This window comes from Hyperolius riggenbachi, chromosome 7, assembly GCF_040937935.1.
Source record: "Hyperolius riggenbachi isolate aHypRig1 chromosome 7, aHypRig1.pri, whole genome shotgun sequence".
Classification (NCBI taxonomy): domain Eukaryota; kingdom Metazoa; phylum Chordata; class Amphibia; order Anura; family Hyperoliidae; genus Hyperolius; species Hyperolius riggenbachi.
This window is the reverse complement of record NC_090652.1, coordinates 26,395,317-26,418,794: the sequence shown is the minus strand read 5'-3', so window position 1 is coordinate 26,418,794 and position 23,478 is coordinate 26,395,317. Positions and strand designations below refer to the sequence as shown.

The 23,478-nt window shown below is 46.4% G+C and overlaps 1 protein-coding gene across 1 annotated transcript; it reads left to right on the top strand.

Moving 5' to 3' along the window:
• The first annotated feature begins 388 nt into the window (after positions 1-388).
• Positions 389-16,858, top strand: LOC137524183 (nuclear factor 7, brain-like). The gene is made up of 2 exons (XM_068243770.1): positions 389-821; positions 16,000-16,858. The coding sequence occupies exons 1-2, from the start codon at positions 478-480 to the stop codon at positions 16,274-16,276; spliced, it is 621 nt and encodes a 206-aa protein (XP_068099871.1). The 5' UTR covers positions 389-477; the 3' UTR covers positions 16,277-16,858.
• The last annotated feature ends 6,620 nt before the right edge of the window (positions 16,859-23,478 follow it).

Sequence of the window (23,478 nt, the reverse complement as noted above, 5' to 3'; positions counted from 1 at the left end):
AGAAAAACCGGTTATTGCACTGCTAGTGGCTACAAGTAGATGAGAGATTAAAGTCTTCTCCTCACAGCCCGTCACAGCCTTTCAGAATACACAGTCAGCTGCTTTGATGACAGGGAGCTCTGTTGCTTTTTTAATTGCAAGAGAAGCTTCTTGTGATGTTTCTGCAGATCACTACCCAGAAGGCTGTGCGCACAAGGCTTCATTACCATACAGCTGTGAATCAATGTCATAAGGTGTGTGTGTGTGTGTGTGTGTGGGGGGGGGGGGGGGGGGGAGAGGGGAACTACCAGTTTTCCCCTAAGAACTGGGCAGAGGCTGCCTGCAGGCAGTGAGGTTTTTTTTACAGCTTACAGTTCCTCCTTAAATCTACTGACTCAACAGAAAGAAATTCAGAAAAACGGCATCTCATCGGATGTGAGCAGCCCAGGTATCAGTTCTGCAGGTCTGAACTCAGCAGTGAATGCGGGAGATCCAGAAATGGGGGGCTATTTCTCAAAATCTCAAACACAAGACTTTGCTTCTGAGCACGAGATACAGGAAAAGCAAGCTGAAACTAGGATTGAATCAAAAAGTTGGACAAATGCTTCAAATTCAGCTGAAACTAAGGGAAAGTCCCAGCAGACCTCAGACCAGTTAAAGTCTTCCAAGGCACCACCACGACCATCACCACCACCATCACCACCATCTAAACAACCTCAAAAATCCTCATCAGACTCAAGTATGAGCGATGCACCAACAGCTGCAAGTAATACTGCATTAGCCACAGACCTAGATAAAAAGAAGAGTCCACCTTTTTTCCCATTCACCATCTTTAATGAAAGGTAGGACCTACATCATTGCATTGCAAACAATTGTATCATTTTCTCGCCCATCTTGTGCTGGTTGATAATGATCCTGATTATAATCATGTACTTTCTGCATTGCTGCAGTGGCTGCTTGATACATTTAAGGTGGCCATACATCAGGCAACATGGCGGCCGATTAACCATCTGATTCGATTGCTATAATCGGGTTGGATGAAAATTGGCACCCAGAGCATGCCCAATCGACAACACTATCAATTTTAGGCTGAAATTGATCTCATATAGCAAGATGTAGGGCAAACTTGCTCTATCGGATGCGTGACGGTAATCATGTGCAATATCGGGACGAGCGAGGAATGCAATAGAACCCCCAGTGCTGGTCCCCCCCAATGCCACCCTCATGCCTGGTGCAGTGTACTTTAGGTAGGGAGTTCCAGCTTTCCAGGGTCTCTGGTAGGGAGTCCCAGCTTTTCAGGATCTCTGGTAGGGAGTTCCAGATTTCCAGGGTCTCTGGTAGGGAGTCACAGCTTTTCAGGATCTCTGGTAGGGAGTTCCAGATTTCCAGGGTCTCTGGTAGGGAGTCACAGCTTTTCAGGATCTCTGGTAGGGAGTTCCAGATTTCCAGGGTCTCTGGTAGGGAGTCACAGCTTTTCAGGATCTCTGGTAGGGAGTTCCAGATTTCCAGGGCCTCTGGTAGTGAGTCTTAGCTTTCCAGGGTCTCTGGTAAGGAGTCCCAGCTTTCCAGGGTCTCTGGTAGGAGTCCCAACTTTCCAGGGTCTCTGGTAGTGAGTCCCAGCTTTCCAGGGTCTCTGATAGGGAGTCCCAGCTTTCCAGGGTCTCTGGTAGGGAGTCCCAGCTTTCCAGGGTCTCTGGTAGGGAATCCCAGCCTTCCAGAGTCTCTGGTAGGGAGTCCCAGCTTTCCAGGGTGTCTGGTAGGGAGTCCCGGCTTTCCAGGGTCTCTGGTAGGGAGTCCTGACTTTCCAGGGTCTCTGGTAGGGAGTCCCAGCTTTCCAGGGTCTCTGGTAGAGAGTCCCAGCTTTCCAGGGTCTCTGGTAGGGAATCTCAGCCTTCCAGAGTCTCTGGTAGGGAGTCCCGGCTTTCCAGGGTCTCTGGTAGGGAGTCCCGGCTTTCCAGGGTCTCTGGTAGGGAGTCCCAGCTTTCCAGGGTTTCTGGTAGTGAGTCCCAGCTTTCCAGGGTCTCTTGTAGGGAGTCCCAGCTTTCCAGGGTCTCTGGTAGGGAGTCTCAGCTTTCCAGGGTCTCTGGTTGCCAGTCCCAGCTTTCCAGGGTCTCTGGTAGGGAGTCCCAGCTTTCCAGAGTCTCTGGTAGGGAGTCCCAGCTTTTCAGGATCTCTGGTAGGGAGTTCCAGATTTCCAGGGTCTCTGGTAGGGAGTCACAGCTTTTCAGGATCTCTGGTAGGGAGTTCCAGATTTCCAGGGTCTCTGGTAGGGAGTCTCAGCTTTCCAGGGTCTCTGGTAAGGAGTCCCAGCTTTCCAGGGTCTCTGGTAGGAGTCCCAACTTTCCAGGGTCTCTGGTAGTGAGTCCCAGCTTCCCAGGGTTTCTGATAGGGAGTCCCAGCTTTCCAGGGTCTCTGGTAGGGAGTCCCAGCTTTCCAGGGTCTCTGGTAGGGAATCTCAGCCTTCCAGAGTCTCTGGTAGGGAGTCCCAGCTTTCCAGGGTCTCTGGTAGGGAGTCCCGGCTTTCCAGGGTCTCTGGTAGGGAGTCCTGACTTTCCAGGGTCTCTGGTAGGGAGTCCCAGCTTTCCAGGGTCTCTGGTACAGAGTCCCAGCTTTCCAGGGTCTCTGGTAGGGAATCTCAGCCTTCCAGAGTCTCTGGTAGGGAGTCCCGGCTTTCCAGGGTCTCTGGTAGGGAGTCCCGGCTTTCCAGGGTCTCTGGTAGGGAGTCCCAGCTTTCCAGGGTTTCTGTTAGTGAGTCCCAGCTTTCCAGGGTCTCTTGTAGGGAGTCCCAGCTTTCCAGGGTCTCTGGTAGGGAGTCTCAGCTTTCCAGGGTCTCTGGTTGCCAGTCCCAGCTTTCCAGGGTCTCTGGTAGGGAGTCCCAGCTTTCCAGAGTCTCTGGTAGGGAGTCCCAGCTTTTCAGGGTCTCTGGTAGGGAGTTCCAGATTTCCAGGGTCTCTGGTAGGGAGTCCCAGCTTTCCAGGGTCTCTGGTAAGGAGTCCCGGCTTTCCAGGGTCTCTGGTAGGGAGTCCCGGCTTTCCAGGGTCTCTGGTAGGGAGTCCCAGCTTTCCAGGGTCTCTGGTAGGGAGTCCCAGCTTCCCAGGGTCTCTTGTAGGGAGTCCCAGCTTTCCAGGGTCTCTGGTAGGGAGTCTCAGCTTTCCAGGGTCTCTGGTTGCCAGTCCCAGCTTTCCAGGGTCTCTGGTAGGAATTCCCAGCTTTCCAGAGTCTCTGGTAGGGAGTCCCAGCTTTCCGGGATCTCTGGTAAGGAGTCCCAGCTTTCCAGGGTCTCTGGTAGGGAGTCCCGGCTTTCCAGGGTCTCTGGTAGGGAGTCCCGACTTTCCAGGGTCTCTGGTAGGGAGTCCCGGCTTTCCAGGGCCTCTGGTAGGGAGTCCCGGCTTTCCAGGGTCTCTGGTAGGGAGTCCCGGCTTTCCAGGATCTCTGGGAGGGAGGCCCGGCTTTCCAGGGTCTCTGGTAGGGAGTCCCGGCTTTCCAGGGTCTCTGGTAAGGAGTCCCAGCTTTCCAGGGTGTCTGGTAGGGAGTCCCAGCTTTCCAGGGTGTCTGGTAGGGAGTCCCAGCTTTCCAGGGTGTCTGGTAGGGAGTCCCTATCTCTCCAGCAATGTCTCTCCCTACTCTCACTAAGCAGGCAGTAGAGAGAGTGAAAACATGGCCGACGCTGCTGCCTTTTATAATGGGGTGCGGGGGTCCAGGAGGGAGTGCAGCCTGATTGGCTCCCATGTGCCTGCTGACTCTGATGTTGAGGGTCAAAGCTTAGCCCAATGACAAGTATAGGAGGGGCGAATGTACATAAAAGTTCACTATTCACTGCGGAAGCGAACATCGGAAATTCACACGAACTACCCGCCGGGCGAACCATTCAGGCCATCTCTACTCACCCGCCCATAGAAACAGGGGTGACCTGCATCATCAAATGTATTTATTCTCTGTATTTATTCAAGACAACATGACAATACAGCGACAGTTCAGAGGGTAACCCTTACCTATGTCAGTGTGATTGTGACACTGACATAGCGTGAAAAAGAAGGGTAACACTCCGAGTATAAATACATCTGATGGTGCTGGTCTTCATCTGTATCCAGGTCACTTTGGGCCTGCAGTGCTGCAGACCATTAGACCAGGTGCATTGTATTTTTACAGGAGTGCTGTCCATTTCATATGTTACTGCATATTGAAATTGTGGTAAATTCTATACACTTACCTTGTTAGCTAAAAATCTTATTTTCAGTGACTGAGGTCAGTACCCCTGGCAGCACTGTTTGTGTATCCCCACTTATGGCCAGTAGAGGTCACGGTCACTGTTGTACTAAATGGACAGCCTGTTTTATCCTTACACTAGCTGATGACCCGGCGTTGCCCGGGTATGTATTTGGCTGGTGTTGGCTCCACCTACTTTTCCTAACCCTAACACACAAATACACAATGACCAAGTTTGTGAGCTTTGGGGTCTTCAATAATTTGTATATTCCCATGGAAATTAAACAAATCAGATAGGCTGTTTGTGGCTCCGCCCCTCTCCAGCATTTGAACCGCAGTCACCCAATGACCAACTGTAGCAGGTTTGAGGCATCTGCTATTAACAGTGTAAAAATGGCAGCAATTTAAATATTTCCCTTGAAAATCAAAAGATGAATTTTGATTAGCTATTATAGGCTCCACCCACTTCCCTGAATATTAATCTCAGTCACCCAGTGACCATCTGTGCAAAGTTTGAGAACCCTGCCATAAACAGTGTAAGAAGGCCTGCAGTTTACATTTTCCCAGAGAAATTAGTTTTTGGTTCTGCTCACTTTTTGTAACCTGGACACACAGTCACTCAATGACCAAGTTTGTGAGCTTTAGAGTCCTTTGCATCAATCATTTGTATTTTCCCAGTGAAATGAAACAAATCTGATTGGCTATTTTGTGGCTCCGCCCCTTTACTGAATTTGAATCCCAGTTACCCAATGACCATCTGTACCAGGTTTGAGGCTTGTGCCATTAACAGTGCAAGAATGGCAGCAATTTTAATATGCCCCTTTAAAATCAACTGGTGAATTTTGATTGGCTTTTTTAGGCTCCACCCACTTTACTGAATATTATTCCCAGCCAGTAACCAGCTGTGCAAAGTTTGCGAACCCTGCAATCAACAGTGAAGAAGGGCTGCAGTTTACATTTTCCCAGTGAAATGTTTGTGACTCCACCCACTTTTTGTAACCTTGACACACACAGTCACTCAATGACCAAGTTTGTGAGCTTTCAGGTTCCTGGCATCAAAATTGTGTGAATGGAAGCAGTTAATGCAGCAAAGAAATCTGATTGGCTGTTTGTGGCTCTGCCCCTTTAGTGAATTTGAACCCTGGTCACTTAATGAGCTGTAGCTGGTTTGAGGCCTTCTGCCATTAACAGTGTAAAAATGGCAGCAGTTTCAATACTCCCTTTGAAAATCAATAGGTGAATTTTGATTGGCTGTTGTAGGCTCCACCCACATTTCTGAATATCAATCCCAGTCACCCAGTGACCAACTGTACCAGGTTTGAGGCATCTGCTATTAACAGTGTAAGAATGGCTGCAGTTTATATTTTCCCATGTAAAAAAATGTAGTTGTTGGCACCGCTCACTGTTTCTAACCTTGACATACAGTCACTCAATGACCAAGTGTATGAGCTTTCAGGTCCTTGGTATACATAATTTGTATATTCTTATTGAAATTAAACAAATCTGATTGACTGTTTGTGGCTCGCCCCGTTTGAATTTGAACCCCAGTATCCCAGTAACCAACTGTACCAGTGTTGAGGTATCTGCTATTAACAGTGTAAGAATGGCAGCAATTTAAATATTTCCCATGAAAATCAACAGATGAATATTGATTGGCTGTTGTAGGCTCCACCTCTTTAGTGAATTTTCACCCCAGTCACTTAATGACTGATTGCAGCAGATTTGAGGCCTCTGCCATTAACAGTGTATGAATGGCAGAAGTTTCAATATTTCCCTTGAAAATCAATAGGTGCATTTTGATTGGCTGTTGTAGGCTCCACCTACATTTCTGAATATTTATTCCAGTCACCCAGTGGCCAACTGTGTCAAACTTGGGAACCCTGCCATGTAAAAAATGTAGTTGTTGGCACTGCCCACTTTTTCTAACCTTGACATACAGTCACTCAATTACCAAGTTTGATTGGCTGCTGTAGGCTCCACCTACTTTCCTGAATATTAATCCCTGTCATTGAAAACCCTGCCAATAACATAATGGCTAAAATCAATCTAATGGCTAAAATCAATCTAACAAATCGGATTGGCTGTTTGTGGCTCCAGCACTTCAATGAATTTGGACCCCAGTCACCCAATATTTAACTGTATCAGGTTTGAGGCCCCTGCCATTAAAGAGGAACTGTAACGGCAAAACGTCCCCTGGGGGGTACTCACCTCGGGTGGGGGAAGCCTCAGGATCCTAATGAGGCTTCCCACGCTGTCCTCTGTCTCACGGGGGTCTCGCTGCAGCCCTCCGTACAGCCGTGACGTACAGTGGTGTGAAAAACTATTTGCCCCCTTCCTGATTTTTTATTATTTTGCATGTTTGTCACACTTAAATGTTTCTGCTCATCAAAAACCGTTAACTATTAGTCAAAGATAACATAATAGAACACAAAATGCAGTTTTAAATGATGGTTTTTATTATTTAGTTAGAAAAAAAACTCCAAATCTACATGGCCCGGTGTGAAAAAGTGATTGCCCCCCTTGTTAAAAAATAACTTTAATGTGGTTTATCACACCTGAGTTCAATTTCTGTAGTCACCCCCAGGCCTGATTACTGCCACACCTATTTCAATCAAGAAATCACTTAAATAGGAGCTATCTGACACAGAGAAGTAGACCAAAAGCACCTCAAAAGCTAGACATCATGCCAAGATCCAAAGAAATTCAGGAACAAATGAGAACAAAAGTACTGTAATTGAGATCTATCAGTCTGGTAAAGGTTATAAAGCCGTTTCTAAAGCTTTTGGACTCCAGCGAACCACAGTGAGGGCCATTATCCACAAATGGCAAAATCATGGAACAGTGATGAACCTTCCCAGGAGTGGCTGGCCGACCAAAATTACCCCAAGAGCGCAGAGAAAACTCATCCGAGAGGCCACAAAAGACCCCAGGACAACATCTAAAGAACTGCAGGCCTCACTTGCCTCAATTAAGGTCAGTGTTCACAACTCCACCATAAGAAAGAGACTGGGCAAAAACGGCCTGCATGGCAGATATCCAAGGTGCAAACCACTTTTAAGCAAAAAGAACATTAAGGCTCGTCTCAATTTTGCTAAAAAACATCTCAATGATTGCCAAGACTTTTGGGACCGACGAGACAAAAGTTGAACTTTTTGGAAGGTGCGCGTCCCGTTACATCTGGCGTAGAAGTAACACAGCATTTCAGCAAAAGAACATCATACCCACAGTAAAATATGGTGGTGGTAGTGTGATGGTCTGGGGTTGTTTTGCTGCTTCAGGACCTGGAAGGTTTGCTGTGATAGATGGAACCATGAATTATACTGTCTACTAAAAAATCCTGAAAGAGAATGTCCGGCCATCTGTTCTTCAACTCAAGCTGAAGAGATCTTGGGTGCTACAGCAGGACAATGACCCAAAACACACCAGCAAATACACCTCTGAATGGCTGAAGAAAAACAAAATGAAGACTTTGGAGTGGCCTAGTCAAAGTCCTGACCTGAATCCTATTGAGATGTTGTGGCATGACCTTAAAAAGGCGATTCGTGCTAGAAAACCCTCAAATAAAGCTGAATTACAACAATTCTGCAAAGATGAGTGGGCCAAAATTCCTGCAGTGCGCTGTAAAAAATGCTGCTAAGGGTGGCCCAACCAGTTATTAGGTTCAGGGGGCAATTTCTTTTTCACATAGGGCCATGTAGGTTTTGAGTTTTTTTTCTCACTAAATAATAAAAACCATCATTTAAAACTGCATTTTGTGTTCAATTATGTTATCTTTGACTAATCGTTAACGTTTTTTGATGAGCAGAAACATTTAAGCGTGACAAACATGCAAAAGAATAAGAAATCAGGAAGGGGGCAAATAGTTTTTCACACCACTGTAATATTTACCTTCCTGGCTCCTGCGCAGGCGCTCTGACGGCTGTCGGCTCCGAAGTAGGCGGAAATACCCGATCGCCGTCGGGTCGTCTCTACTGCGCAGGCGCAAGTCTCCGGAGCCTGCGCAGTAGAGCGGACCCGACGGAGATCGGGTATTTCCGTCTATTTCCGAGCCGAAAGCAGCCACAGCGCCCCCGCTGGAGCCAGCAAAGGTAAATATTAAAATTACAGTCGGGCCTGTTGCCGGCTGTTCAGAGGGCTGCAGCGAGACCCCCGTGGGACGCAGGACGGCGTGGGAAGCCTCATTAGGATCCGGAGGCTTCCCCCACCCGAGGTGAGTACCCCCCAGGGGATCTTTTTAAAGTTACAGAGTCTCTTTAACAGTGTCAGAAAGCTAGCAATGTAAATAATCCCCTTGAAAATCAATAGGTGAATTTTGATTGGCTGTTATAGGCTCCACCTACATTTCTGAATATTAATTCCAGTCACCCAGTGGCCAACTGTGTCAAGTTTGGGAACCCTGCCATGTAAAAATTTAGTTGTTGGCACCGCCCACTTTTTCTAACTTTGACATACAGTCACTCAGTTACCAAGTTTATGAGGTTTGGGGTCCTTGGTATCAATAATTTGTATATTCCCATTGAAATTAAACAAATCTGATTGGCTGTTTGTGGCTCCTCCCCTTTCTGAATTTGAACCCCAGTCACCCAGTGACCGACTGTACCAGGTTTGAGGCATCTGCTATTAACAGTGTAAGAATGGCAGAAATTTGAATATTTCCCTTGAAAATCAACAGGTGAATTTTGATTGGCTGTTGTAGGCGCCACCCATTTTCCTGAATATTATTCCCAGTCACCCAGTGACCAACTGTGCAAAGTTTTAGAACCCTGCCATTAACAGTGCAAGAAAGGCTGCAGCTAATATTTTCCCAGTGAAATGTGTTTTGGCTCCTCCCACTTTTTGTAACCTTGACACACAGTCACTCAATGACCAAGTTTGTGAGCTTTCAGGTTCCTGGCATCAAAAATATGTGAATGAAGCAGTTTATCCACCAAGGAAATCTGATTGGCTGTTTGTGGCCCCGCCCCTTTAGTGAATTTGAACCCCAGTCACCCAATGACCGACTGTAGCAAGTTTGAAGCCCCTGTCATTAACAGTGCAAGAATGCAGCAGTTTAAATGTACCCCTTGGTAGAATTAGGTGAACCTAGGTGACTTTTGATTGGTTGTTGTAGGCTCCACCCACTTTCCTGAATCTTAATCTTATTCACCCAGTGACCAAGTGTGCCAAGTTTGAGAACCCTGCGATTAACAGTCTAAGAATGGCTGCAGCTTACATTTTCCTATTTAAAATGAATGGCTGAAATTTGATTGGCTGTTTTATGCTCTGCCCACTTTTCCTGGATTTGTAACCTCGGTCACCAAGTGACCAACTGTGCCAGGTGTGGGGACTCTGGCTTGATTACTGTGAGAATGGCAGCCTTTTATATTTTTTCCATTGACATGAATTGGTGGAATCTGATTTGCTGTTTGTAGCTCCGCCCAGGTGTGCAAGGGGGACGCGAGACCCCCAGAACATATCCCAGGTAGTAAGGGACCAAGTTTTGTTCAAATTGGTGAAGGCGTTTTTGAGTGATCGCGGCACATACATACATACATACAGGATCTTCTAAAAAAAATTAGCATATTGTGATAAAGTTCATTATTTTCTGTAATGTACTGATAAACATTAGACTTTCATATATTTTAGATTCAAATCAGTGGCGTCCCTACCATGGGGCGGCCAGGAGCGCTCCGCTCCGGGTGTCAGCTCCAGGGGGGGTGTCATCAAGGCCTCCCCAGAAGCCTTGATGACACAGGAGGGGAAGCAGCGCTGAAGGAGGGGTGGCAGCGTCGGCGGGGAGGGGGGAAATACCCCCCCCACATCTCCCTCACCTGGGTCCCCTCCTTCGGCGCTTCCCCTCCAAGGGCAGAACGGGCACTGACAGGGCGGCTGATAGCCGCCCTCAGTTTACCCGAGCAGGGCTACGGGAAGATGGCCGCCGAAGCCCGCACTGGAGACAAAAATAGACGGCAAGATGGCCGCCGACGCCATCTTGCCGTCTATTTTTGTCTCCAGTGCGGGCTTCGGTGGCCATCTTCCCGTAGCCCTGCACTGATGACGCAGCAGGAGACGGCACGGGACATTCAAGAGGAGCTGCGGAGGCTGCCTGGGATTCGGAAGAGAGGTTTCATCTGCAGGTAAGTGAATGGTTTTTTTTCTTTTACAGGTGCACCGGCCCGGCCACCCACCGCTGCTGCCCACCTACCCACCGCTGCTGCCCACCACCTACCCACCACTGCTGCCCACCTACCCACCAGGCTACCCACCGCTGCTGCCCACTTACCCACCGCTGCTGCCCACCTACCCACCACTGCTGCCCACCTACCCACCAGGCTACCCACCGCTGCTGCCCACCTACCCACCAGGCTACCCAGCAGGCTACCCACCGCTGCTGCCCACCTACCCACCACTGCTGCCCACCTACCCACCAGGCTACCCAGCAGGCTACCCACCACTGCTGCCCACCTACCCACCACTGCTGCCCACCTACCCACCACTGCTGCCCACCTACCCACCAGGCTACCCAGCAGGCTGCCCATCTACCCACCACTGCTGCCTACCTACCCACCAGGCTACCCAGCAGGCTACCCACCACTGCTGCCCACCTACCCACCACTGCTGCCCACCTATCCACCACTGCTGCCCACCTACCCACCACTGCTGCCCACCTACCCACCAGGCTACCCACCACTGCTGCCCACCTACCCACCACTGCTGCCCACCTACCCACCAGGCTACCCAGCAGGCTGCCCATCTACCCACCACTGCTGCCTACCTACCCACCAGGCTACCCAGCAGGCTACCCACCACTGCTGCCCACCTACCCACCACTGCTGCCCACCTATCCACCACTGCTGCCCACCTACCCACCACTGCTGCCCACCTACCCACCAGGCTATCCACCACTGCTGCCCACCTACCCACCACTGCTGCCCACCTACCCACCAGGCTACCCAGCAGGCTGCCCACCTACCCACCAGGCTACCCACCACTGCTGCCCACCTACCCACCGCTGCTGCCCACCTACCCACCGCTGCAGCCCACCTACCCACCACTGCTGCCCTCCTACCCACCAGGCTACCCAGCAGGCTGCCCATCTACCCACCACTGCTGCCCACCTACCCACCACTGCTACCCACCTACGCACCACTGCTGCCCACCTACCCACCACTGCTGCCCACCTACCCACCACTGCTGCCCACCTACCCACCAGGCTACCCAGCAGGCTGCCCACCTACCCACCAGGCTACCCAGCAGGCTGCCCACCTACCCACCACTGCTGCCCACCTACCCACCACTGCTACCCAGCAGGCTGCCCACCTACCCACCAGGCTACCCAGCAGGCTGCCCACCTACCCACCACTGCTGCCCACCTACCCACCACTGCTACCCAGCAGGCTGCCCACCTACCCAGCAGGCTGCCCACCTACCCACCACTGCTGCCCCCCTACCCACCAGGCTACCCACCATGCTACCCACCTACCCACCACTGCTGCCCACCTACCCACCAGGCTACTCAGCAGGCTGCCCACCTACCCACCACTGCTGCCCCCCTACCCACCACTGCTACCCAGCAGGCTGCCCACCTACCCACTAGGCAATCAGGCTGCTCACCCTTAACCACCTACCCACCAGGCTATCAGCTTGCCAACACTCAAATCTGCTACCGATATTGTGTATTTTGTGGTCAGATCTGCTACCGACATTGTGTATTTTGTGGTCAGATTAACTGCCGACATTGTGTATTTTGTGGTCAGTTTAACTACCGTCATTGTGTATTTTGTGGTCAGTTTAACTACCGTCATTGTGTATTTTGTGGTCAGTTTAACTACCGTCGTGTATTTTGTGGTCAGTTTAACTACCGTCATTGTGTATTTTGTGGTCAGTTTAACTACCGATATTGTGTATTTTGTGGTGAAATCTGGTGCTGACATTGTGTATGTTCTGGTCAAATCTACCGCAAGATTGAATGATTTTTTTCTGGTCAAATCTGCCGACATGATTGAATGTATTTTCTTGTGAAATCTGCTCACATAACGTGTAATGTCTGGTGAAATGTTCTCGCATTACGTGTATTTTATGTTGAAAGCTTCTGACATTTTGTGTATTTTCTGGAGAAAAGCTGCGCAATGATGTGAATTTTCTGGAGAAAGGTTGACTAAAACTTGGGTGCACTTTTAAATTAGCTCCGCCCCATCCGGTTATAGCCATGCCCATTTTTTCGCCGCGGCGCGCTTTGCGCGCCGCAGGTGGCGGACCGTGGGTGGGGGGGGTGTCTTTTAATACCTAGCACCGGGTGTCAAATGCCCTAGGTACGCCACTGATTCAAATACACACAACTGAAGTAGTTCAAGCCTTTTATTGTTTTTAGATTGATGATTTTGGCATACAGCTCATGAAAACCCAAATTTCCTATCTCAAAAAATTAGCATATTTCATCCGACCAATAAAATAAAAGTGTTTTTAAAATAAAAAAAGTCAACCTTCAAATAATTATGTTCAGTTATGCACTCAATACTTGGTGGGGAATCCTTTTGCAGAAATGACTGCTTCAATGCGGCGTGGCATGGAGGCAATCAGCCTGTGGCACTGCTCAGGTGTTATGGAGGCCCAGGATGCTTCGATAGCGGCCTTAAGCTCATCCAGAGTGTTGGGTCTTGCGTCTCTCAACTTTCTCTTCACAATATCCCACAGATTCTCTATGGGGTTCAGGTCAGGAGAGTTGGCAGGCCAATTGAGCACACTAATACCATGGTCAGTAAACCATTTACCAGTGGTTTTGGCACTGTGAGCAGGTGCCAGGTCGTGCTGAAAAATGAAATCATCTCCATAAACATTTTCAGCAGATGGAAGCATGAACCCACTTTTGAACCAGAAACAGCGGCAGAATCGCCTGACCTGGGCTACAGAGAGGCAGCACCGGACTGTTGCTCAGTGGTCCAAAGTACTTTTTTTCGGATGAAAGAAACTTTTACATGTCATTCGGAAATCAAGGTGCCAGAGTCTGGAGGAAGACTGGGGAGAGAGAAATGCCAAAATGCCTGAAGTCCAGTGTCAAGTACCCACAGTCAGTGATGGTCTGGGATGCCATGTCAGCTGCTGGTGTTGGTCCACTGTGTTTTCTCAAGGGCAGGGTCAATGCAGCTAGCTATCAGATGATTTTGGAGCACTTCATACTTCCATCTGCTGAAAAGCTTTATGGAGATGAAGATTGCATTTTTCAGCACGACCTGGCACCTGCTTACAGTGCCAAAACCATTGGTAAATGTTTTACTGACCATGGTATTAGTGTGCTCAATTGGCCTGCCAACTCTCCTGACCTGAACCCCATAGAGAATCTGTGGGATATTGTGAAGAGAAAGTTGAGAGACGCAAGACCCAACACTCTGGATGAGCTTAAGGCCGCTATCGAAGCATCCTGGGCCTCCATAACACCTGAGCAGTGCCACAGGCTGATTGCCTCCATGCCACGCCGCATTGAAGCAGTCATTTATGCAAAAGGATTCCCAACCAAGTATTGAGTGCATAACTGAACATAATTATTTGAAGGTTGACTTTTTTTTGTTTTAAAAACACTTTTACTTTATTGGTCGGATGAAATATGCTGATTTTTTGAGATAGGAAATTTGGGTTTTCATGAGCTGTATGCCAAAATCATCAATATAAAAACAATAAAAGGCTTGATCTACTTCAGTTGTGTGTAATGAATCTAAAATATATGGAAGTCTAATGTTTATCAGTACATTACAGAAAATAATGAACTTTATCACAATATGCTATTTTTTTTTAGAAGATCCTCTACATACATACATACATACATACGATTTTATATATATTGATTAACAATATTGACCAAAAGTCATGCTATTTTTTCTTTTAAAAAATACATGAACTTAAATAAAGCATTTAAGTTTGCCATACTGTTAGGGCCCAGTGCTCCACAGGTACTTGAAACTAACCCCCCCCCCCCCCCCCTCCATCCCTGAAAGGCACATGCTCTGTCCTCTCTGCGCACCCGTTTCATGTGCTCTCCAAAGTGGCTATGTTCAGGAGCTTCAGTTGGGTTCGTCCTGCATGGTTGCAAATGTTTCCAAACCACATATGCCTAACATCCTCTTGGCTATGAACAGCCTCTTGGGAGCATATCTAAAGAGGGTGCGCGGAGTGGACAGAGCATGCACCCTGGCTCTGATTGTGTTCAAATGGAACTTTGACCAGAGGGCATAGCTCCAACATAGAGGGGAGCTTCAGGGATATGTTATGGGGACACTGAAGAAGTTACAGGTATGGTCACTGTGTACATTTTTACTTACCTGTATATACTCGAATACAAGTCGACTTCATGTATAAGTCGACTCCAATATTCAACCCTCTTAAGGTGGATTTTTTAATTGACTCAAGTATAAGTCTACCCAGCAAAGCTAATGGCTGCACTTGGGGTCAGGAGGTGTTAATGACGGAACTGCACACAGTATTGCAGCCATTAACCCCTCCTGTCCCTTAAAGAGACTCTGTAACAAAAATGTCAGCGTTATTTCTTCTATCCTATAAGTTACTATTCCTGTTCTAATGTGGTCTGGGTTACTGCAGCCTTCTGTAGTTTTACTCGGGTCTCATCCAAATTCCTTTGTCAACCCTTGTCGAGGCTCGGGAGGAAGGGGCTGCCTCTGTTGTAATGGGGACAAATTATGCATGTCCCCTCCAGGCTCGCTCACGTGTGCTGTGTTTATGTATCACAGACAGCCTCTGTGCTCTCAGATTTAGCTGCTCTGTGAGGCTGTGTGTCTGCTGGGGGAGGAAGCTGTCTGTCACATGCTTCACATGCAGAGAAGCTGTGACCAGTGCAGAGGCTAAAGGTGCATACACACTTCGGATTTGTGCAAACGACCGGTCGTTTGGAGGTCAAATCGGGCGTGTGTACAGTCTGTCATTCAGCTGATAAGACTGGACTTGATCGATCTGCCAAGCGGATCGCTCAAGTCCGCTCTTATCAGCTGAAAGACAGACTGAACACATGCCCGATTTGACGTCCAAACGACGGGTCGTTTGCGCAAATCAGAGGTGTGTATGTACCTTTATAATACCAGAAGGGAGGGAACAGCTGTGTTTACACAAGATAAGGATTGTCACACTTCAGCAGCACAGATCCCCAGCAGGAAGGAGCAGACTGAATGAATGTACAACTGAATCATAGAAGCTTGTAGTATACAGCAACAAGATTGAGATATATATATATATATATATATATACACACACACACATATTAGTGCATGTGACGTACTTCCGGTTTTGGCGGCCATTTTTTTTGTTTACAAAACACTTTATAAAAGTGTTTTTTTACGGGCAGAACAGCGGCGGGGAGCAGCGAAAATAACACAGAGAGGACAAGGAGATGTCCCCCGACAAGGTGATATGTTTATTTTCATGAATTTTTTTGGGTTCAGATTTTCTTTAAGTGCAGCCAATAACTCCTCCAGGCCTCCAAGTGCTGTAATTATTCACTTCCTTTTATGCACCCCAGTATTCCCCCCCACACCTTTCCTTGTTAATTGTTTTGTCCAGGACTTTCAGACCTGTATTTTTTCCTGGTATTTCCTTTCCTCAAAGTATCACTTACCACAGGGTAAATTGCTGGGAATGTCACTATTAGTATACACATTACTCTGTGTGCTCAGTGTTGCCTGTGACTCGTGTATATGTTGACCCTATACTTTTATGAAGTAAATCAGACCTAAATTTTAAGACTTATACTCGAGTATATACAGTAGTTCAGGTATCCTTTACGTCTAAAGTAATGTAGTAATAATTTGACCCTTATGTCATCTTGTATTTCAGGTTGCCACCCCCTGACCTGACTGAAAGCCTGACTTGTTGTATTTGCTATGACATCTTCAGAAATCCTGTGACTCTGCCATGTGGGCACAGCTTCTGCATGGACTGTGTGAGGAGACACTGGGCGAACCAGCATGAGAGAGAAGCATCATGTCCTCTATGTGCAAAAATATACATGAGAAAGCCTGAGCTCATCAAGAACCATCTCCTGTGTGATTTAGTAGAGAAGAGCGATCAGCGCCGCGGCACCCTCATCATGCGGAAAACTGCACCATTATAATACTTTGATGGGGAATAGTGTGGGAACATTATTGAAAGCAGAAGACGGGTTCCAAAGTTCTGGCGATGATGACATCTATCCTCTGCAGCGCACCCATTGTCCTCTCCTTGGTAACAGCGGTATCATATGACAAGAATACCATCTGGCTATCTAAAGGGGGGGTATAGGCAAATCTGGCTATCTAAACAGCATTTGTGCATTTGGCTCCACCCATGACCACACCCACATTCCCATGAACATTTTTTTTGCGCAGGACTGTCCAGAGGGGGACACCTGTCTTTGTTTCTGGGCGCTGAAAACCCTAGGTATGCCTCTGTACAGCACAAGGATGGTGCCACAAACACTAAAGGGGTGTGAACATTGGGGTGGCCCTGTCAAAGTTTTGCTGGGAGACCTCATGAATTATGTGGTTACGCCACTGCCTGTAAACGCGTACGTTAAAAAGGGGCGCTGGGAAAAAAGGGCGCCGGGTTTTTAACGATAAGCATGGATAACGTTTAAAAATGTATTGTACTGTATTTCGTTTAAAATTAATGTTTTATAAAGTTATAAATCATTAAATAATGTGCATTAAATCGACAATTGTAAAAACGTTAATCTTTCGTTTAAATAGTGAAACGTATAATAACGTTTAAAAAAAAAAATTACTAAGTAACCCTCCCTGTACCTACCCCTAACCCCTAGACCCCCCTGTTGATGCCTAAACCTAAGACCCCCCTGTTGGTGCCTAAGTAACCCTCCCTGTACCTACCCCTAACCCCTAGACCCCCCTGTTAGTGCCTAAACCTAAGACCCCCCTGTTGGTGCCTAAACCTAAGACCCCCCTGTTAGTGCCTAAGCCTAAGACCCCCCTGTTGGTGCCTAAACCTAAGACCCCCCTGTTGGTGCCTAAACCTAAGACCCCCTGTTGGTGCCTAAACCTAAGACCCCCCTGTTGGTGCCTAAACCTAAGACCCCCTGTTGGTGCCTAAACCTAAGACCCCCCTGTTGGTGCCTAAACCTAAGACCCCCCTGTTGGTGCCTAAACCTAAGACCCCCCTGTTGGTTTTTTCGTTTAAAAATAATGTAAAAAAAAAAAAAAAAAAAATGTACTGTTTTTCGTTTAAAAATAATGTTGGAAAAAAAATATTGTACTGTTTTTCGTTTAAAAATATTATTTAAAAATGTATAAATCATTAAATAATGTGTAATCATGAGAAGCAGTAATAAAACATTAAGTCTCCGGGCGCCGCTTTTAAAACGTTATTTTTCTCCGGCGCCCTTTTTTCCTATCGGGCGCCCATTAAACGATATTTATTATAGGAGTGAATGGCGGCGCCCGATTTGTCCACTAGCCTCAGGCGCCCGAATTTACTGTTACCGCCTGTAAACACCTTTGTTGAAAGCTGAAGCCTGGGGTCATGTGACCACTACTGGGCTTTAGGTAAACATCCGAGCGCTTGGATAGGCTGGAGCCATTCCTCCTCCATTTAGGCAAACTGGTGTGGAAATTCAGCTTTTCGAAGCAACGAGTCAGCAGACTGTACAGTATAAAGGTCAACATATACTTTTTTGCCCAGCCATAACCCCTCCCCCTCATGTAAAATCATTATTTTTTGTATTTACAGTGGGTTGCAAAAGTATTCGGCCCCCTTAAAGTTTTCCACATTTTGTCACATTACTGCCACAAACATGAATCAATCTTATTGGAATTCCACGCGAAAGACCAACACAAAGTGGTGTACACGTTAAAAGTGGAACGAAACTCATACATGATTCTAAACATTTTTTACAAATCAATAACTGCAAAGTGGGGTGTGCGTAATTATTCAGCCCCCTGAGTCAATACTTTGTAGAACCACCTTTTGCTGCAATTACAGCTGCCAGTCTTTTAGGGTATGTCTCTACCAGCTTTGTACATCTAGAGACTGAAATCCTTGCCCATTCTTCTTTGCAAAGCAGCTCCAGCTCAGTCAGATTTAATGGACAGCGTTTGTGAACAGCAGTTTTCAGATCTTGCCACAGATTCTCGATTGGATCTAGATCTGGACTTTGACTGGGCCATTCTAACACATAGATATGTTTTGTTTTAAACCATTCCTTTGTTGCCCTGGCGTTAAGTTTAGGGTCGTTGTCCTGCTGGAAGGTGAACCTCCGCCCCAGTCTCAAGTCTTTTGCAGTCTCCAAGAGGTTTTCTTCCACGATTCCCCTGTATTTGGCTCCATCCATCTTCCCATCAACTCTGACCAGCTTCCCTGTCCCTGCTGAAGAGATGCACCCCCAGAGCATGATGCTGCCACCACATTTGACAGTGGGGATGGTGTGTTCAGAGTGCTGTGCAGTGTTAGTTTTCCGCCACACACAGAGTTTTGCATTTTGGCCAAAAAGTTCCATTTTGGTCTCATCTGACCAGAGCACCTTCTTCCACATTGTTGTTGTGTCCACCACATGGCTTGTGGCAAACTGCAAACGGGACTTCTTATGCTTTCTGTTACCAATGCCTTTCTTCTTGCCACTCTTCCATAAAGGCCAACTTTGTACAGTGCATGACTAATAGTTGTCCTATGGACAGAGTCTCCCACCTGAGCTGTAGATCTCTGCAGCTCGTCCAGAGTCACCATGGGCCTCTTGACTGCATTTCTGATCAGCGCTCTCCTTGTTCGGCCTGTGAGTTTAGGTGGACGGCCTTGTCTTGGTAGGTTTACAGTTGTGCCATACTCCTTCCATTTCTGAATGATCACTTGAACAGTGCTCCGTGGGATGGTCAAGGCTTTGGAAATAATTTAATAGCCTAAGCCTGCTTTACATTTCTCAATAACTTGATCCCTGACCTGTTTTGTCTGTTTTTTGGACTTCACAGTGTTTTTGCTCCCAATATTCTCTTAGACAACCTCTGAGGCCCTCATAGAGCAGCTGTACTTGTACTGACATTAGATTACACACAGGTACACTCTATTTAGTCATTAGCACTCATCAGGCAATGTCTATAGGCAACTGACTGCACTCAGATCAAAGGGGGCTGAATAATTACGCACACACCACTTTGCAGTTATTTATTTGTAAAAAATGTGTGGAATCATGTATGATTTTCGTTCCACTTTTCACGTGTACACCACTTTGTATTGGTCTTTCATGTGGAATTCCAATAAAATTGATTCATGTTTGTGGCAGTAATGTGACAAAATGTGGAAAACTTCAAGGGGGCCGAATACTTTTGCAACCCACTGTATAAAAGGAATGAATACCTATCAGGGCAGTCCCACTCATAAACAGTTCAGGGAGTTGAGGGGCAGGAGATATCCCATGTACTGTTCTTACTCCTGCCCTCTATGCCAAGGGTCCCCAAACGTTTTGGGTGGAGGGCCGGGTTAACATACTTCAGACTGCTGGGGGGCCGGAGTATACTTGAAATGATGAAGAAGTCTTTGCGAGCCAGACAGTGAAGCATACCCAGGTGACAACCTGTAGCCCAATTGGACAGCAGTGTCACCTGATGTGGAATTTGATTGGTAACCAGCGAATCTCTGCTTTCTGGCTTCATTCAATATGCAGACCACCAATAATTCACTATGTAGTTGACCGCCTCTATAATACATTTTGTGTGTGGTGGGGGGTGGGGGCGGTAAAAAAGCCTCAGGGGGTCACATTCGGCCGGCGGGCCTTAGTTTGAGGACCACTGCTCTATGCACTCATCATTCACAGGAGGAAGTCACACTGGCGATGGGAGGAGACAACAGCCAGTCTTTTTCTGTGAGCACAGAGCTGATCCCCACCCACCTGGGCTACTGCTGACAGATTAACTCACTGTAGCCAGCACTGCAGCTCTGCAACTCTGTAGAATTTATCCCCAATTTATGTCTAGTACATCCCAGATCCTTATGTAGTACCTTTGTTCTTAACCCTGCTTAGTATTTTATGTAACTGTTAGAAAAATGCAGCCTTATTCTGCATGTCTGATATATCATTTAGAGCGTAGCACTGAATTAAGGTCAAATTCCTCACCTGTGATTAAAAGCCGGCCTTCATCAATCTATCTGAGATATGTGTCCATTCCATAATACTTGTCTTTGCATTTTAGTTAACCTCCCTGACGCTATGATTATTTCTGGAATTTAGGGTGTAAAAGCGTTTTTTTCACACACTTTTAGCCCTAAAAGCAGGGGAAAAAAAATCATCCTGCCGTGAGTTCTGCAGAAGCCCCTGCACTTACTCATGTCCCTGGGGTCCAGTGCTGCAATTCTACATTCCACCTCTGGGTGGTGCTGGATCCCTATAGCGAGATTGCCAGCTGTCACGATGATGACAAACGGCGATCTCACCCGAGGGATACAGAGTCTCCGAGGACCAGAAGAAGAATGGCTGCCAGCTTCGAAATCCCGGGGGAGGTGAGTTACAAATGCCCGCTGCGCGCATGGGCTCTGCCTATACCTCCCAGCAGCTACCCCGAGTCAGGATCGGGGTTACCGCTCTGAGCTGTGGATTTCTGGCCTGTGCCTGATATGAGGTTTCTGCTAAAGAGGTTAATGAGGATTCCAACACCACTTGAATGTGTTCAGCACAGCTTCTTCAGTTGTACCGAAATAAAGGTATAGTCGTTTGGTAAATTTACTTCCCCATAGTCAGTCCACCAACCCCTAATTTATCAAGTTTTGTAGACTTCCATTTCTATTACCACATGTTTTAATACACCAGTCTCCCACCTGGTCCTAATCATGTGTGATCATGTGTGCAAAATGCCCCAAAGGAATTTATGTGGGAGAAACAAGTCAACCACTGCGTGATCGCATGACACACCACAGATTCACTATTAACAGCAGGAAAAAGGATATTACAAAATATACTGATCTCCCAATACCAACACACTTTTCTTTACCTAGACACAGTTTAAGCGATTTTGCGTCACTGTATTAATGGGTGGCTTCAAATCGGGAAACATGAGACTAACACAAGAAACTAAGTTTATACATTGGTTCAAAACTGTAGAAGATGGTTTAAACAAGGACTCTAACTTCTTGTGCTGGTACGATGGGTTTTAAATGCCACAATTTTTTAATTTTAATTTTTCTATCTTTTCATTCATTTTTGTGCCATATGCTGTGTAAGATGGAATTCACTGTCACTATTCATTTTATTTGCTTTCAGGTGCTGGCTTTAAATGCCACAATTCTCTTAAAGAGGAGCTGTTAGGTATAAGGTCTCAGAGAAAATAAACACATATATCAGTAGCTAAAGATTGGCTGTACTTACATTACATATGTATTTCACTGTCCACGTTTGGATTTCACAGAATTTGTATATAGTATATGCAGAGATAGATGCTCCTGACAGCTCATGGCAGGCTCCATGTTTTTCTGTCTAATGTGTCGTCATGTCCTGCCTGCTTCCTGATCACAGAAAAGCTCCTACTTGAACAACACAGTGTGCAGTGAATATTAATGAGCCATGTGGCTAGGAACAATAGCTGACTCCTGCAGAGTACTCTGCCCTGAGATTTATCAGTGCTACCAGCTGGACTGATTAGAAGTTTCTGTAACGTCTCATTAGCAGCCGAGGGGAGAGCCCCAGAATGCTTTGCAGTTTAGTATGCGGCTTGCGTCCTTATGGGTCTATAACAGACTTGCTGATAAGCACACATCAAAGGTAACTGAGATTTTTATCTTCACTAATGGCTTTTGGGCTTCCTTCTAAACTGTTTAACACAGGAGAATAGAGGTTTAAATTAGCTTCTGCAGCCTGACAGTTACTCTTTAAGCTTAGAATTAATGGTGCATGTAACCAGGCCAGTTACCATTTGAATTCGGAATTTACGATGTCTCTTCATCACCAGAGTCTGCTTTATGTCATGTTGAGGATTCTATTGATCTTATCAATTTAGCCAGGATGCCTGGGAAAGCCTCCTCAGTAACAGTTAAGGCATCTAATTACATTTATGTTTGCTAAAGAATGTTTCTCCTCTGTATGTCAGTGTATATAAGCTGTGTTTTTCAGTTTTCGTCAGGAACCAGTCCGACGAAGGCTTTTTATAAGTCGAAAGCTCACTGTTTATCCATCTCTAAGTTAGCCAATAAATGGTATCATCCTGATTCAAAACTTCTTTGCCTGGTCCTAACATTCCAAAATCCAGTTTTTGTTTGGAATGTTTGGACCATGTGGGAGAAAGCCTGAGGCTAAAGCTGGCCACTAACGGTCCAATTTCTAGCGAAAAATCGTTCGAGCGATCAGAAATTCTGATCGGATGACAAATCGTTCACTACACCATCAACTAACCAATCATTGCTTCCTATCTATCACGACCACCAAGAAAATCCAAATTTTCGTTCGACGAAAATTCATTCGGGCGACATTTTTTTCACTCGTTCATAATCGATTGTGTTCATCAATGGAGATTATTTACAACCAATCCGATCAGAATTTCTGATCGCTCTAACGATTTTTCGCTAGAAATTGGACCGTTAGTGGCCAGCTTAAGTGCGCAGTGGTCAGTTGCATAACGCACAGGTTAGAAGGCTTCATAATGAGTGTTAGACTGTTGTACAAAGCCTGCATGCAGCAAGTTATAATAATGTGATCAGTTACAACGCAGTTCTGTGAACAGGCCCATAGAATTGTATGGGAGGTGAGTGGACATGCAGAATTATTCTGCAATGTAGCTGACCACTGTGAACAGGGTCTAAATCTTTAAAGTTAACCTGAGGTGAAAATAAACTGAGATAATCAATTGTATTTATCCTTTTACTTCTAAAAATGACTTTAAGATATCCCATGGTTTTATTTTATATTTTAACATTTACAGCATAGATTGAACTTTTTTTTTAGTCTCTGCTTAGTGGCAGCCTATTAAGTGTTCATAAATGAAAATACATAAACTGTTGATCTTTTTCTCTCTCCCCCCTGCCCTCAGAAGTTGTATTCTGCCAGGAAAACTTTTATGGCTGTTATTTGCTTATCAGTGATGTTTACTGTATTCCCGACAAGATACCGACAAGACAGAAGCTGTCACTTCCATGCCTAGAAATTAACTCTTTCAGACAGCAAAATAAGACAAGTAAAACCGCCTGGTAATTGATATATTTTGCCCTGTACATACATATGTTTGTCTCGTCATGTCACATGACGCCTAGGGTACCCTTTAAGAAAGAAAAAGTCCATCAGATCTTCTGAAGTCTTCAAGAGGCACCACAACAACAACATATAGTAGAATGAAAACTTTATTCAGGATACCC